General features: G+C 37.4%; 1 protein-coding gene across 4 annotated transcripts in view; it reads left to right on the forward strand.

Annotated features, from left to right (window-relative positions):
- KIF1B (kinesin family member 1B) overlaps nt 1-17974 on the forward strand; it is a 98411-nt gene that overhangs the window by 27357 nt on the left and 53080 nt on the right. For 3 of the 4 annotated variants that reach the window (XM_050909365.1, XM_050909366.1, XM_050909367.1), the window contains exons 6-16: nt 1802-1980; nt 2749-2860; nt 3915-3992; nt 4237-4302; nt 6628-6703; nt 7003-7081; nt 7632-7774; nt 11503-11636; nt 12737-12816; nt 14230-14305; nt 17476-17555. In XM_050909365.1, the coding sequence (XP_050765322.1) occupies nt 1802-1980; nt 2749-2860; nt 3915-3992; nt 4237-4302; nt 6628-6703; nt 7003-7081; nt 7632-7774; nt 11503-11636; nt 12737-12816; nt 14230-14305; nt 17476-17555 (1103 nt within the window). Of the gene's footprint in view, nt 1-1801; nt 1981-2748; nt 2861-3914; nt 3993-4236; nt 4303-5076; nt 5095-6627; nt 6704-7002; nt 7082-7631; nt 7775-8943; nt 8986-11424; nt 11637-12736; nt 12817-14229; nt 14306-17475; nt 17556-17974 lie in introns of all 4 variants that reach the window. The other variant, XM_050909364.1, reaches the window with a different exon arrangement.

The following is a 17974-nucleotide window of genomic DNA, read 5'->3' on the forward strand; positions in this document are numbered from 1 at the left end:
AGCTTTGTGTCTTTTCTCTGTTTCATGTTTGAGGCAAATGTAAATAAAACCTTTCTGGGACTTTTTTTCCCCACCAGAAAATTAGTGTACCTTTACCTGTGTAGCAATTCTGAAAGAAATGATGGGTTGAAAAACCTAAAGATGCATTTACAGATTTTTTTTTTTTTTATTTTATTTTTTTTTAACTGCTGGATGGAAGACTACATGTTTCTTATCAATTACTATAGTCATAATTTGTACCCTATTTCTCTACAGGACTTGTCTAGAATAGCTTAGTCACGCAGTCTTACCTGACATCTGTTAGTAAGGTTGGTTTACAGAAAAAATTGTTTAAGCCGTGCATACATAAGAAATTTGTCAGTACTTAATTTTTCTTAATTATTATCCTTACTTAGGTTGGTTTGTGTTTAGAAAGTGGTTTTCATATGCTATTGTACTACACCATTTCTTTTTCTATCTTGTCTCCCTACCCCGCTCCAAAATAAAAATAAAAGCAGCTGCTTTGCAGAAACAGTATTTTCTTTCTTTTACTGTTTTTTTTTTTTTTTTTCTCCAATCAGTTTTAATGACTTGACATGCAGATACGTTGCAGGCTTCAAAAGAAAGGAAGACCAAAAAGCCAGTAGAAGCCAAATGTGATTATTATTAATAAATGTGAACTCCAGTCGTTACTGCTTCTAAATTACAGAACTGGAAAATGACTAGTTCTGTGGCTTTGAATCTGTCCATTTTAACACTTCATTTAATTGTATTTTATTAACATTTGATGACTTAATGCTTGAATGCCATAGGAGTACTCATCCTATGTAATGTAGTATAGTAGTCATGGGTTCTGATTATGTCTCCAAGCATAGATTTGTGTGTGTGAGAGAGAGAAATAGTCTCTCTTATAATGGAAATCCAAAAGAATGAACATCTGACAAATAAGCAGAGAAGGGAGACAGCTAGACAGAAATAGTGATGGAAATGTATAAAGAATGTATTGTGAGCTGTTTTGGATATAGAATTAATTTTTGTGAAGTGCACTTATACAGAAAGAGATCTTCAATCTCTAAGTTTCTAAAACTGCTGCTTACATCTGTAATCTTTCCACAGAATGAAAGTGAATAACTTACTGTCTCTTTTAATATTTAATATCTTGACTGCTGCAGCTGCTAAGTACTTGTTGGACTGGGATAAGCCTAGTGCCATGAGAAACATAAAAATTAAAGAATGCATTTAAAAATAATCTTAGCTTTATAATTTATTTCAAAGGGTGCATATTTAAGATTACTGTAGTTTGAATAATTGTACTGATGACTCAGGAGTACAGCAGGACGTGGGTACAGCGTAGAATCAAAAGTTGCTTCTGCATACAAAGAAATTAATTTTTTTCCCTTCCTAAGTTTGCTTTGGAGGTTCATAAGAGAGATGCCTTGTAAGCAGACTCCTTTTACCATCTGTCTTGTTTGCATCTTTAGAAAGCTAGTTTTGCTGCTGTGTCATATTAAAGCTGTTAAGATGATTGTGAACTCAAGTGTATAATTTTTAATTGAATACCAATGTTTTTTGAAATGGTTGAGGGATCTATACATGGATGCAAGGCCTGCAGCTTATGTTGGAGATCTGATGCATGAGACTAGTGACTCTTCTTCGGTTCTGCCATTGTCTCAAGCTGTTAAATGAACTGAGACACCTACCTACAGCTTTCCTGTAGTGGACTGGGGGAGTTTCTGCCAGTGGCACTCTGAAATGCTGCAGAGCTGCTTGCAGAGGAAGCCTTAAGAAACACTAAATTGTCCATGCAAATTCCTGTTTTCAGGTGAGTTACATGGAGATTTACTGTGAGAGAGTCAGAGATCTGTTGAACCCGAAGAACAAAGGGAATTTGCGGGTGCGAGAACATCCTCTGCTTGGACCATATGTGGAAGATCTGTCCAAGTTAGCAGTCACATCTTATACAGACATTGCAGACCTCATGGATGCTGGGAACAAAGCCAGGTTAGTGATGGTAGCGCGTTATATATTTTTATCACTGTTGTGGGGATATATGGCATATAGCAGCAAATTTAAAATATCTTCTGTGATGCATTGGTACTTTGTAAAAAAAAAATCATGGATTTTTTTTAATCCTCATAAAAAAACTGAGGATTATTGTTGAAATATGCACTGATCAATGCTATTAAAAGGCTGAAATTGATTTGTGTGGTGAAATAGTGCTGCAAATCGCTGTATAGATATTTAAAGCTTGTCATGGCTTGAGATGAAGTATGTAAATAATTATACTGGCTTTTAGTTCTGCCTTCGTTGTGTACTGTGTCACTATACTGGTATAAATAAACATGTGAACACAGTCTCCTCTTTCCTTCAAGTGGTCAGGACTAAAGTTGGCATTCTAGCTTTAGATTCTGGTTCATTAGTACTTGTTTTCATGTCAGCTGTAGACTCCATTTAACAATGCGTGGGAAAGACTGACATAAATGCCACTCGCGTTTTCTTGGGTGTTTGAGTGTAAGGTAGATTATTGAGTACGCAGATTGAGGAAGCTCTGTTTAAACTGTGATGAAGGTGGCAGTAATTCAGGAGTGAAAAATCAAAGGGTTTGTTAATGGTATTCGGTGTGGCTTGGTCTTGGTTACAGGGCAGAACATCAACTGTACAGTCTCTTGGTCTCGTTCCTCTACAGCTGCATTCAGCCCTGCAGGTAGTTGTACTTGCAGCATAGAGGCTACTGTGTTCTAAATGTGTCTATATCTGTTCACGTTTTAGAACTGTGGCGGCTACCAACATGAATGAAACCAGCAGCCGCTCTCATGCTGTGTTTACAATTGTCTTTACTCAGAAGAAACATGACACAGAAACTGATCTTTGCACAGAGAAGGTATGTTGCAGCAAAATGGCTTTCTGACTGTTTTTCACAAATCTTCCCTGCAGTGACTTATTCTTATTGGCAGTATGATGAAAAAATGAGAATTAATTGTTTTTTCTGGTGTTTTGTTTAAGGGTGAACTTGCTGTGTGCCTTGACAGAGCCCTTTTATTTCTTACTGAATTTTGTTTGATTGTAATTCTAAAAACAACTAAATGGGGAATATATGCAGGAGGAGAATATATAGATGTGGGGAAAAATATGGCCTTAAGGACTAGGTTCTATGTGGAGGGATATATGAAATAAAAGAAGTTAATCTTCCCCAGTCTTGTTCCCAGAACTTTCTGTGGTGTTGGTTGTCAGTGCAAAATATTTGCCTCGTTAGTTCTTTTCTTTGGGCACAGGAATTGGGATGAGCGAGACTTGGGCACTTTCTGGAATTTGCATGTTAAAAGGAGGTACACTGTTTAGCATGGAACAGTTTTCTGGCTTTTATTACTCTGAAATAGAGGCTCTGCATGCAAAAGTAGCTGAAATGCAGGTAATGTTCACATTTCTGAACTGACTACTGTGGACGGATCTGAAAAAAATGTATGTATTGAAGACACCTCCCACATCCCCACCCGCAAATGATAAGACCCTGTAAAATTATCATTAACTGACAAGCAGTCTGTAGCTTTAGTTAGGCCAGTGCTTTATTCTTGGTGTCACTAGAGTCAGGATGAAACATAAAGTTTCTCTTCCTTTGAGATTCTTGTGTTGTCTGTAGCAGTAACACTTAATTTCTTTTGACTTCTGTTCCGTTCTGTGCATGTGAGACCTCATTCTCTCATTTTAGGTATAGTGATGCTTAAAACAGAGCATAATCCCAGACACTTCTTATCCATAAGAGAACAGCATCAAGCTAATTGCTTGTGAAAACTTTGTTTGACTGTAGTTTTAAGCACACTACGCTGATTTTTTTAGACAGTAGAGTTCTTCTCATGCCATAGAATTCTTTGAAGTTTTGTTCTTACTCTAGTTCACAAAGAACTAATTCTTGTTGTTAACGTGCTTTTTCTCTTCAGGTCAGCAAGATTAGCCTTGTGGATCTAGCTGGGAGTGAGCGAGCTGATTCAACTGGTGCCAAAGGAACCCGATTAAAGGTATTGGGCCGTTGATGTATGGGGAAAGACAGGGAAGTGGGTGCACAAGCATCATGTGGAGTCTTTGCTTGAAAAATAATAAGGAAGAGAAAGGATCGCTATTATAACTATGGAAAAAATAGTTGCAAAACTGAAGACTCCCCCCTGCCCCGATCATGGATGTGACATTTGGCTCGTCTAGTCTACAGAGGTTCATGGTTGAACAATTTTAATTACTATGTAATACTGGATTCTGTTTTCCCAGGAAGGAGCAAATATAAACAAGTCTCTCACAACTCTGGGCAAAGTTATTTCAGCATTGGCCGAAGTGGTAAGTACAGCATTTACTTACCTGCCACAACCTTTCCATAGCTAGTAAAACTGAGACAGTAAAAACCATGGAGTACAGCAGAATCATTCACTGTTCTTGGCCTAGCATTCTCAGCCAAATTAGCTGTGTGTATTTTGATAGATGAATAGTGTTGATAATATTCTGTGAATGTCATGCAGGCTGGTAGAGACTTTATTTATCAATAGATTGAAGTATTGGTTTATTTAGCTGTGAAGAAGCCTTGCAAAAGAAGACTGCGTTTGTGCAGAAGACATATTCACGTAGCGAGCTTTTAGTTCTGCAGAGCAGTGATTTTATTTTTATTTGAAGGAATAATCTTAGAAAACTAACTGCAGCTTTTTTGTTAAAAATTTTAGAAATACCAGTGTAATAATTTGATTATCACTGGCTTTTTTTGCAGCGGCAAGACTTAATAACATGTTGAGTTGAGTGAGCATATGTTGATCCAAACATAACGTTGTAGGTTTAGACAAGTACTTTGTCTTTTACTTTTATACTCAACTGCTATTTAAAAAAACCCAAGTAAGTTATTGCTGTTCCTTTTTAAAGTGAGTTCTCAACAGCTTGGACAGGTTGAATATACTTCAGTGCTTTTTAGATTTTTTTTTTTTTTTTTTTTAATGAAAACTATTCTCATTCATTGGGCTTCTCAAGAAAAGAAAATACTATCCAAGCTAACATGGAAATTAGAGATAAAGCTTTGTTAAGAAGCTCATCTTGTATCTTCCTCTTTCTTTAATGCTTTCAACTTAGGATAACTGCACCAACAAGGTATGATGGTCTGAGTAGTAGTGGATGTTGTCTTTTTTGCCTGAGTGTAAGATATTCTCTTCACTTTGGAATCAAAGAGCAGGGATCTTTTACGTCAGATCTTCGAGAAATTCCTATGACTATAAATTACAGTCATGAAGCCTGAGAATTATCAGTACTAAAATTTAAAAATGTTCTAAGGTTGGGGATAAATTAATGAGAAGTACACATTTAAGTATGTATTTAGGAATATTCTTTTATTACATTCCTGCTCCTGATTTGGTAACTTATGTTGGGAATATTTACTTTTAGTATGGATAACTTTGTCTTTGCTTCTACTCTTCATGCTTTTTTCTTTACCCCATATGATGGATTGTAGGCTATGGTCAATTCTAGTTTTCAGCTTTAGCATCTGGTTCTTACCTGCCCTTAGTAATTTTACTTGTCCATTGTAAGGTTACTCACCTTTGGCAAGGGACAATAGACCTATTGCAAGACTAACACTCACATTTTAAGCACCTCTTAAGTGTTAAGAGGAGTTTCACACAAATTATAATCAGGCCTTTTATTGTAAAGCCGTATCCTGTGTTAAATCTTGTGTGGAATTAAACTTTTGGCATCTCTTGAAGAAAGATGTTTGCCTACTAACTATTTGTGTAAGTAAACAGATGACTCAAGATTCATGTTCTGTTATAGAGCTTTTGAAGTTAATCATTGTTTCTTTTAGACCAAACAAAGAAGCTAGGGAAAGCCTTTACAATGAAATTTGGTGGGAGGTCTGCCAAAGGTGCTGAGAAGGCCCTCTCCTCTTGTGTGGAAGTTCTACATTTGTCACTACTGATTTTGGGACAAAGTACTTAGATACTTGGGCACCTGTCTTGTGGCCTTGTGCTTTAGTTTGAGTAGTCTCTATAAAGGTGTGGTTTTGTTTTTGGTTTTTTTTTTTTTTTTTAAACCAAAGTAAAACCACAAAAACACCCCCAAACCACCCTTCTTTCTACTCATACTTCTAATTTCAGTGTCCAAGTACTTTCATCTTTTCCATCCTCAAGTTTCCTAATAACTGCTTACAGAAACACAGGAAGATCGGGTAGTTGTCCTTTCACATGTGCACCTGTATCTCTGTAGCTGCGCAATCTCTTGTAGTAGTCTTTTGACTGATCTAAAAAGCTGTAACTTTTCTAGCAAAGGAAAAGTGAATGTTCCCCTGAACGAGTAAGGTTTACTGCTTAAATTCTCTTGAAATGGTGTTAGAACACAGAATTTAAATGTCAGGAAGATATTCTTCATACACAGAAAAACCTTTCTGAAGGTAGTGCATCAAGGGAATTCTCTGGACTGCTTATCATCTGTTTAGATGTCTGAATATGTTGCATGTTATCTAATATCAAACTTAGTAATCACTTGTACAACTGAGGATGAGCCACCCCTCTGTTTAGATAGCACATGTGTATGCTGTCATGGACTTTTAATACCTATACTATGATTTTTATGTCTTAAATATTAATTTTCCAGTTGGTGTCTATTTTTCAGTAGTGTGTTCTTTCTTTGTAGAGTAAAAAAAAGAAGAAGACAGACTTTATACCGTACAGGGATTCTGTACTAACATGGCTTCTTCGAGAAAATCTAGGTATGACTGATTTGCCTGTGCCAATATGGAAAGAAATTCTCACTAAATTTTCTGACTGCTTTTAACTCACTTAAATTTGTATCAAGTATGAGGTTAAATATTTTTAGTAGTCAAATCTGAGTCATATAGTTCCACCTTTTGTTAAAGTTACAACTCTTTCCTATGATTTTTGTATGTTCCTTAGTAATGTAGAAAATAGTTGAATTCTAGAATTTATTGAAACTACTGATATTTAGTAGGTAGTTAGCGCCTAGATTGTGCACTGTAGTTTCATCTAAAATCTTGCCTGTTCATTATAGGCGGTAACTCAAGAACTGCGATGGTTGCTGCTTTGAGTCCCGCAGACATAAACTACGATGAAACTTTGAGCACTTTAAGGTACTTTCTTTTTATCTGAGATGGATATGGGTAGCTGTTAGCTCTAACGACCACATTCTATCCTTCAAACCTTTGGTTTGTTATACTTTGAGAAAATCTGTGGGGAAGAAGACTCTATACTGGCAAGAACTCAATTACCCTGAAAGAGGAAAACCAATCTATTGTATGTGAATAGGGAGCTAGGGATTTATTGCCTACTCTTAACTTGAAAAATCAAACTCATCTTCTTGTGTTTGTATGTTCTTTTCCAGTGTGGTCCCTAAAATTGAGCATATTAGTCAAGCTGAGGCTTCAAAGCACTGAATAAAGAAAAAATAAAAAAAAATGTTGTCTGTTGGACATATTGTTAATCCGTCTTGAATAGGACTTGTCTTTTTTGCAGCAATACCCTGTATTAAATATGAATTCAAATGCATGATTGAATATAATCCAGGATTCTCTTCTGACATACAGCTGCAAGCTAAATGTCTCCTATATGGCTGCATTCCTGTGTTGCATATAAGCACTTACATGTTCATGGTAAGGTTTCATTGTTTTGGTCTGGTTCCAGATATGCTGATCGTGCAAAACAGATTAAATGCAATGCTGTTATCAATGAAGATCCCAATGCCAAGCTGGTGCGTGAGCTGAAGGAGGAGGTGACAAGGCTTAAGGATCTCCTGCGTGCCCAAGGGCTGGGAGATATTATTGACAGTAAGTGGATTAAACAGACCATACCATCTTGAGGTTGGTCTCTTACGGAGGAGGGAGAGCTGGGCCTGTGAGAGAAGGGGGTTTAAAACATGAAAGTTAAATGTAGGTGCTGATATTAAATTTTGAACATGGTTTTAGAAATGGTAGCCTCTTCTGTCTTTAAACAAGCCATCCTAGGATTGTCTGTAGAGTTGACAGGCCACCTTCAAACTCTCAAGGAAAAACATGGAGACTGAGTTTCCTGTTACTGTGTAAATGATTTTGTATAATAGAACTTACACATTCAGGAGTTGCCCTGATGAGGTATGGAGGGCTTTTTGTCTGGCTGCCAATAACAGGAGGATAGCTGAGATACAGAAACTTAATTTCACACTGAGAAAGAAAGCGTCTTTTCTTCCTCCTTAAAGGGTTAAGGTTATTAGTTTATACCTGGCTTCAATGCCATCCTTGCTCAGAAAAGACAACGATGGCTAATTCCTGTTAGACAATGTCCTGAGTGACAAACCATTTGTCATCTCAAAATAACTAGCTATGAAACAGCTGCTTGTGAATAAATAATGAATTCTTTTCGGGCGAGATTTTGAGTTAGGTTGGCAGAGCAGTATTGTACTGATCTGCTTTGCCAGCAACCTCTTAAAGCACCAGAACACCCTTGTGCCTGAAATATTTCCTTGTCCTCATTCCAAACAAGGCAAATAAACTAAAATTTTAGCTGCTACATTCTTCTATAATATGAACAGTGATTTAATTCCTAGTGAAGGAGATGCCCGTAAAAACACAGAATGTATTCCAGTGGATTAAAAGATTCTTTGAATTTAAAAAAAAAAAAAAGTGAATGTTGCACCAGTTTCTGATTTGTCAGAGCTTACTTGCCTGTGAAGCAGAAGTCCTGACTTAGTCACAGACTGCTTAAAGATGTGTAACATTTATTTACCTTTTTGTTTGCTTGTTTTCAAGAGAATGGGGCCAGAAGACAATGAAATGCAGGTGTTTTCATGCTTGGTACAGTCTGTGTTTTCTGGTTCTAAATCAAAACTGAAAAAACTATGTGTTACTGAAAATTGTGTTTTGTTTCTTTAAACATTAAGTAGTATTCTCTTCCCTTCCTGTGTCGCTAGTGAACCTTCAATTTTGATCCTTCTTGTATTTTCCCTCCTGCTTCCTTTCAGTTGATCCAATGGGAGATGAATACTCTGGAAGTGGAGGCAAATGTGTGTATTGTGTGGTTCTCTTTTTAACCTGCTTTCTCTGGGTCAGCTTTTAACTGAGCTTTGCATGCCAGCATTTCTCACAGGGAAATCCCAGACAGAACACTCACGGTGGAATGCAATGCAGTTTCATGGAAACTAGCTTAACCAGCATTTCTTAGATTGAGTTGACAGTCAAAAAAAAGTGTAAAGTTTAAAATGCAACATATGTTCATTGCTTTCTTTCTGGCAGAATATAGAAGGGAGAGTGGTAATTCTTTAGTCTGTTTCCATGACAGCCAACAGTTTAGATTTGAACTAGAAAATCTTTTTCTCAAATCTTTCTCAAGTTACTCAGTTGAAACAGCTTCTGCTCACCTAGCTTCCTGGCCTTTTAACATCTCTTTTCCACCTAGAAGTATCTGTTTTAAATGTGTCATTTCATTAACTCAAGATGAAATGTTATCAGTTCCTCCGGGAGACTGAGATTTATTCATTTTGTATTGTCTCTTTAAAAAAAAAAAAGAAAAGAAAAGAAAAAAAAGTTGGACTCATACTGATGAAGGTCTCTTATTTGAGCTCAAATACTTGGTTGCAGATGATTAACTTAATAGGGTTAAAAACTGTCAGCAAATAGCGTTTTATTTCTGTTCTACTGTGTGCTTCTATGAAAGGGAAATATATGTAGCCCATTGCAAGAGAAATGTATTCTATGTAAATTTTGGGTTGGTAGACTTTTTAAACTCTTTCAGTCAGTCTTCTTCACCCTCACTCAAACAGTATCAACTGGAAGAGATCTGTCTGAAATTTCCTAAAATTAAAGCTACTGGTGGTGTAAAGACTCATCCTGGCCTTGTCTTACGTTCTGATGCTGCTTCCAGCGTGTGCATATGTCATCCGTGTGAAAGCTGCAGCCTCCAGGAGAAGTGTGCATGATGTTGAGGATTTTGGTTCTCTGTGGTCACAGCAACTGTGAGAGCTATTGCAAGTGCCACTTCCTTTATCTTCAGGAGTGCATGTGTCTATTGGCCTTTTGAGACTTCATCCTCCCTGCTCTGTCATGCCTGCTTTCGTCATCCCGATGGCATTCCCTTTCCTTAACCTGCTTTTCTTCTGTTAAACTCCCACCCCTGCTTCCTGTATTTGCAGATGGTGGTTTTCAAACTGACTTGATGCAATCATCAGTTTCATGAGGCTGAAACAGCAGGTTGAATGTGGAGTGAACTAGGGCATAAGGCTGACAATAGCAGAATTGTTCAGGATAAGAGTAGAGGAGATGTAGGAGGACATGGAAATTTATGCAATATCTGGGTGAGCATCTCATTTTTGTAAGTGTGAAGCCCTTGTTTATAACTTGCAAGGTCTGATTTGACCTGTTTCTTTCCTAAGGATACTTTAAAGGATTTGTTTTTGAAATAGAATTTAAAAGTATCAAAATTATTAAAACTGAGCTATTTAGTTGTCTGATATTTCCATGTTAGAAGATTTTTTTTTTTTTTGGTGTGTGATTATTCTGAGGATATGGTTTACAGACATATCTGAGAAGCTAAGTTAGATTAAAATAAATTGCCTTTGGATATTCATTCTGAAATCATTCATGCACATTTTCGTTGTTTTCTGTCTTTCAAGGAGGCATCTTTCAGGCCTCCATGTTTTCAGGCTACAAAAGCTGCTTCATTAAGTTTTGGGTTTTTTTTAAGGCCTTCCTCATCTAAACTAAGACCAAAAAGCTTTAAAGCACGTTCTGAAGTATGAGAGCCTTATCAGATATTTCACTGATGAGGTATCTTAGATTTCCATTGTTCAGATAAGGAGAGTCAAGAAGTAACATAATGATATTATTGTGAACTTGTGTTCTCTTCTCCCTGTCATGGACTGACAGGTGATTTACACACTCTCTTGAGAGAATTTAAGGAGGGGTAGTTCTTTGTCCTTGTGGTCTGGGTGGTTCAGCATCAGAATCACTGCTGTGATAAAGATGTACTTAATCATAATTTTAGATTAAAGGAGTCTGGAAGAGAATGTTTTGCTGAGGTCAGGGGGTTGGTGTCTATTCAGACTTCAGCCCAAAACGTCACTAATCTCATGAGGAGCTGAATCTGCTCCTAGTCTGAGCTCCATGGTGCTCAGTTTAGTGTTCAGTTAGAAATAGGATGGTTTATTTTTTGGCAAGTGTATAATTTATTTTTTTTCAAGCTTTTTTGATCAAAATGGTTTATGATGCAGTCCTTACTGATAATCCTCAGGGTCTGAACTGAGTTACCATTATGTTAGGGATACTAATATTAAAAGATTTGTTTCAGAACTGCCATCTAAAAATTACAAAACTTGTCTTGTTGCTGCTTAAATGCTTTCCTCTTACACTAGTATTTCCTTCCTTTCCTTTTTCCTCTTCCTTCCCTTTTCCTATTTTCCTTTTTCCCGTCTTTCTGCCTTCCCTCTGTCTGTGTGTCTCTCTCCCAGATTTGAAAGATTTTCAGAACAATAAACATAGATACTTGCTAGCCTCCGAGAATCAACGTCCTGGCAATTTTTCCACAGCCTCCATGGGGTCCCTCACTGCATCTCCATCCTCCTGCTCTCTCAGTAGTCAGGTGGGCTTAACATCTGTGTCCAGTATACAGGAAAGAATCATGTCAACACCTGGAGGAGAAGAGGCAATTGAACGTTTGAAGGTAGGTATCGCTGTAGATTAAGGAGGCTATTATTTTGGTCTTTTCCAAGGCTAAATAGCCGTGAGCCTGGGAGAACTTTCCTTCGTAAATATATCCAGTATGCTACTGTTTCTGCAGGAAGTTGTCTGAAACCCACTTGCACCTTAAAAAGGGCAGTTAACTGTGGTGGGCTAGAAACCGGGTTCATGCAGCCTTTCCTGTTAGGATTATTTAGGTTTAATTGTAGCCTGGAGCTACAACTAAATTATAAATGAAAATCTTGATTCTTGTTTACAGGTCCTCTGATGCAGTGGTAATTATGGAAAATTTGATCATAAGTATAGACTTCAGGCAGGCCAGTGCCTGGTCAGCACTAGTGTGGACAAAGTCTGACTAGCAAATGCACTCAGCTTTCAGAAAACCAAATTACCCCAAAGATGAAAAAAGGAGGAAGAATAATCCTGCCACTGTTGTATTTGCCCAGCCCCCACAGATTAAAATGTGAAGCACACAGAATAGCATGCTTTATCCAGACAATAGCGGCCTTGTCCCAATTCTGCATAGAATTGAACTGCATCAAAAGTGCATTACAGTGAAGTATTTCTTAATTTTTATGAAAGCCCCCCCCAATCTCCATGGGTGGATGAGTGGGGAGAGCTGGCTGTGTTGAATCTATGCTTCATTCTCATGTCTTGTCCATGAGACACTGCCACAGGGATTGGAATGGGCTGGAACACAGACTGCATATCCCTTTCCTACTGGAAACCTGCTGTTGCCATGGAAATAACAGTGTGGTCTCTGCAGTTCCTTGGCATGCAGTTACTGAATGATGGCTGTAAATCAGATTTAAAAAAAAAAAAAAAAGAAGAAGAAAAAATTTAGGTGGTTCAAATAAACGGCTGACTGTGGTTAGATATGAAGTCATCTTTTCTTCTTAGCTTGCCTTCAAGGCTATTTACCCTTTTAAAAATTAAGGAAGACAACTTAGAGTTTTGAAGTGCTGAGAGTACTTTTTATATCCAAAATTAATTTGAGGTCTAGAACTGAGCACGAACTTTAATTGCTTTGTGTATTATGTAAAGACTTTGAGTTGTAAAACAGCTTCTGGGATTTTCACACAGGAATCTGAGAAGATCATTGCAGAGCTGAATGAAACATGGGAAGAGAAGCTGAGGAAAACTGAGGCCATTAGGATGGAAAGGTCAGGAATCAGAAGTGCTGTAGATGTGGATGGTCTCTAGAAAACGGAGAAGTGTGGAAAATGGAGAATGTTACTCTGTTCAAAAGCAACGGAACAGCAGAATAGTGCTTAGTGATAATTCTGCTGACCTTTGTGTTAGATATAACAGTTGGGGGCAATGCTGAGAGAAAGCTGTACTCTTTCCTATATTTCCTACAGTTAAAGTGTTTACCATTGTAATTCAGGTAATATCCTAAGCTGCTACATTGGCTTCTGCTGTGAAGCAGCATGGAGTCCTGGTCTCTTTCTTCCCCCTTCCACCATTCTCTTACTTTCCAAAAATTCTGACCCTAAAGTTAAGCAGAAAAGATTAAGTTTTTAGTACCAGAGTATCTAAAATAATGAAACAGCTCCAGCTTTCCAGCTTTGGTTTGAATTGTGTCTTAGAGCAACAAGACAGATGCTTAATAATTGTCAGAAAGTGGGTGCAACTAAGCAGAGCATTACTTATTAGAATATTAAAAGCTTACAAAATATGTAAGAGGAATATCTTTGCCTGGAAACAGTGTGACTGAGCAGTCCATAAAATCGTGAGAGGTATATGAAGAAAGTGGATAGAGATTGATTATTCACTGACAGAGCTAAGGGACTTTAAAGCTAATAGGTGAACTGAAACAAATAGGAAGTTCTCACAATACATAGGTAAGCTGTGGAAGTTTTTACTGCGTAGTGTTAATGATGCTAGGAGTTGAATTAAAAAAAAAAAGATGACAAAACCTCAAAAAACAACAACAAAAACACTTTGGATAGCTGTTTAAAAGAAATGCCACCATTAATTCTGGAAGTTCCTTAGGAAGAAATTGGGAGACTGTGAGAATACTTCAGGGAAAATATCACAGTGTTTGCCATGTTCTTATTCTTCTGTGTTGGTGTCACTGTTGTGCTTTCTCAAAGCCAAGAATACTGTGTTACATGAACAGTTTGACCCATTACGTTCATTTTTATGTCTTAAGAAGGAGAGAGTACTTTCTATATTAGATGAGGAAGAGCCAGTTAAGTCTTTGTTAATTAATGAATAGTGGTAGCTCCTTTTACCTAAATTAAATATTTAAATTTAGAACAGACTTTAACCTTCCTTAAAGAAGCAATGAGTGTAATGTCCTAAAATGTACTTATCTTGTGATATATTATTGCACTAAAATGCTGTTAAATCTCTGTAAAATTTTTGCTGTTGCTGTTCTGCAGGCCTATAAACTCTTAGGACTAAAGTTTAGAAACTTGCCCTATTGTGTTATGAGGTGGTGACAGTCCTGGCTGTATGGTCAGTGGATAGGCTGGTTGAAAGTCTAATGTATTTCATTACATGACTTTCATTAGATCTTATTTTGTCTAAGAAGCCTAAAATATGGTAAATATCTTGCTTTTCTCTCTCAGGGAGGCATTGTTGGCAGAAATGGGAGTTGCCATTCGGGAAGATGGAGGGACGCTGGGAGTCTTCTCACCTAAAAAGGTAGAGAAAATTGGTAACTATTGCCTCATGTCTCCAAGAGGCTGATCAGCCTGGGAGGAGAGGGTGATGAGGGAGCTACCATTCACACAAGGGCTTGTATTCATGTAAGATACAGAAGAACGTAAGCGAGGTTTGGACCCTTAGTAGTAAGTTCCTTTTACAGTATCTTTTTGGAAGTAGCTTTAGTGTTAGAATCTATCAAAACACTCTACATCTAAGGATTATTTTGCCCGTAGTAATGAAATTGGACACTGTTCCTCATGCAAGTGGTGCAGTGTAGTACTTAATGCTTTTTTAGGGAGCTGCGGAAAGAATTGCCTGTGGTAGCTTCCATTGATTGTTGAAGTAGGGAAGCATGTGCTAGCCTAATACAGTGATGAAATAGGAGCAGCATGAAAAGTTCATGGGGAGACTTCTGATGTCAAAAAATGGTTGAACTTTTTTGTACCTTCCTTTAGAAGAATCTGTGCTGCAAGGAGAAGTGTTTGCAGCTCCTTGCATATCTGTTGATTCGGTAGCAACTCAGAAATGCTGCCTCTTAGGTGGTTGTTGCCATTTTCTGCAGTAGCTGTGTGTGACCTTCGTGTACTCCGCCTGTTCTTCTTTGAGATACCCAGAAAAGTTTGAAGTCTTGTTTAGGTGCTCTTCCTTGAATTTGTTTGTCAATCCTTTTTCTCCTTGGAAAAAGGGATTGTAATCTAATGAACCACTGAACATAGGGGATGCAGGGGAATATTTCTTTCAGTACATGTCAATAGTTCTATTTTCTGAAATTTGAAAGAAGCAGAACTGTGCAGGAAAAGGGCATAAATCAGTGCTATAAATATAAAATGGTCAAGTTAGTAAAGAAGCTATCTATGCAGTTAAAGCAGAATTACTGAAGAAGTACAAGGAAAAGAACGTACTTTGTTGTATCTCAAAAGTCTTCGAACAAGGAGCACAGGGTACTATTTTAGCCTGAAACTTGCATGTGCAAGTGTGTAACAAACTTGATCTAAGGTTAAACGGGGACCTATCTAGAGGCACTGTACAGGAATACAGGACAGCAAAATTGGTTAAAATGTTTAATCCTTTCCTTAAAGTATTGTTAGACTGTTTGGAGTAGGTAGATCTCTGGTTTGCTTTTGGCATCTACTCCAGAAGTGCCTAAGGTTTGTAAAGACGCTAATTCATTGAGTGTTCTTTACATTTCTTTCTCTTATGTTATGGATCCTCATCTCCTTTTAGATTTTCCCTCAGAGACCCTCAGCTCTTTTTGATGACTCTTTTGGTGCATTTTCAGCCGATCAGGTTTGTGTATAAATGCCATCTGGATTAAGTAGTTGCTTTGGTAATAGATAGTATTTGTTTTTACCCATATAGGATTTATTAGGAGAAGTAAAACTCCTGACCTAGTCCTGTCTGCTTCTGTGCCTTGCTATCCCTGCACTTCAGTTTCATTAGTTCTCCTTCTAGTGACTGTGGCTGCTGTTGTGAGATTTTAGGAGATGTAGATAGCGAATTCGAAGGGTTTTTTTATAAAGACTTTACACATCTGAGGTACCAGTATATATCTAATCACATGCCACTAGGACAGCACTGTGTTTTTACCAGCTGAGCTGTAAATTGAACTCTATAAGGTAAATTTTGCCCACTTCATGAATTAAAAGGTATCACATTGTGCAATCATTGCTGTATCTACTAGTTTTGCCTTTGATGGCAGGAAACTTCTTGAAATGAATTGTGGAAATTTAATAGCTTGTGCTGTTGTCAAACATGGGAGCAGGGAAAATCCTTCAGCTCATGCTTGAGGAATGCTGGACAGGAGAAAGTTGAAGACGTAACTGTCTGTGGATGAATAATAGATCTCCGAGTGAATACTCGATTTTGCTAGCATCATCTTTCAAGTTGTTGAGCTTTATTTCTTACAAAGCTCTCTGTTGCCTGTGAAAGACCCGTTCAGACTTTGATTTAGTGTAGTAAATGAACTCGGATGCTAAAACATGTATGTATAGGGTACAGCATTATTTTCAAAGTGTCCAAGTGGTACAAGTCATAGTGGTGTTACAGCAGTTGACTATGTCTGGGATTTGGTTTCTCTCCAGTTTTCTCTTGATTTAAGACTGTTACACAGCTACAAATGTCGATTTGAATGCAGTGAATAGCGATGACAGAATGGGACATCTTCAGCTGCAGTTTTAGGTGGCCTCTAGCTTTTTAGAGGTGAAAAAGGTGTCTTGTTTTTTCCCTTCTGTCTTTATAGTTAAGTCTTCCATTGGGCAATTGACAGACTTCTTCATTCAAAACCAAATTTCATTGTGAACATTCAGTAATTTTTGAGCTTCTGGAAACTGAGTGCTATTAACATGTCTCTTAAGTAAACTTTTTTGCAGCTAGAATAAGTTGATGGAAGCAATGTTCCCGAGGAATCTTAGCCAAATTTTTTTCATTTTGCTAAATTTATTCTATTTGAGGGTAACAAAGGGACAAGTGGCTTATTAACAGTTTTATTTCACTTTTGTTCTTTCATCTTTCTTCTTTAATTCTGTTTAACCATTTTTGCCTTTTCTTTTGTGCTTGTGCTTACTGCTATCTCACTGGCTAGATTTTCACATCCAGGCCTTGTGACTTGTTTGCTGATTCCAGTGGGGTTTTTTCACCAAAGAAGGTTGGTTTAGTAACTGTAGTGGATTTAAATTTAGAAGAACTTTAGATGAAGAGCTTTTTAGCTGTTTGTATCAGAGAATGTTGGTAGCTTTAGATTTTCTTTTGATGTTAACAGACTTTGCCAAATGAGCACCTGCCCTGTATTGCCCAAGAAAAGCCAAAGTGATTCCACATCAGTTTCAGAATTTTACTGAAGCAACCTTTTTCTGCTGTTGGACTTCCCTTATCAAAGTTTACAGAGACTTTACAAGGAATCTTTTTTTTTCCCCCCCCCCCCCAGCTGAAGCCTTTATTCCCTCTATTGATTGATATTTCAGATAACTAAGCAATCTGAGCTGTATTTCTGCTGTTACTTTGTGATGCTCTTCAGTACTGCAAGAGTTTATGTTTGAAAAAATGCGCTATGGAATAACCTCGATATACATAGCAAAACTGCTGGATTAATATACGTCCTCCACAGCTGTGGGAAGAAGCCTGAAAGTAGGTCCTCAGTTCTTAATTAACTTTTCTTTTTGTTCTTTCAGACTCCTCATCTTGTAAACCTTAATGAAGATCCACTCATGTCTGAATGTCTGCTTTACTACATCAAAGATGGTATTACTAGGTGAGGATTGGTGCTAATACACTCTGAAGTCTGCTTCTTTGCTTGCTTAAATTCCCATGCTGGAGACACCGTCGTGCGTTTAAATAATAGTTGTGCGTTTAAATAATAGTTGTGCCTTGAGCTATTCAACTTGCAGGTACAAATGAAGCATGAGATTGCTGTAGGTGGAAAAAAGTACAGAAATGCATTTTCTTTTAAGTTGATTTTATGCTTTAGAAATTATGTGTGCAGTCATTCAGCTTTATAAGAAGTTCGTTACAACACCTGGGCAGTAAAAGAAAACATGATATCCCTTCTAAGATATAGGAAAACAAAAGTAATAAAACTTACTGAAAATGCCTTTGAGATTTTAATGGGTGGAGGATTGAAAACCATAGTACTTGATAAAAGCAACTGAAATATGGATGAGTGTTCACTTT

This window comes from Gymnogyps californianus, chromosome 21 (genome assembly GCF_018139145.2).
Source record: "Gymnogyps californianus isolate 813 chromosome 21, ASM1813914v2, whole genome shotgun sequence".
NCBI classification, from domain to species: domain Eukaryota; kingdom Metazoa; phylum Chordata; class Aves; order Accipitriformes; family Cathartidae; genus Gymnogyps; species Gymnogyps californianus.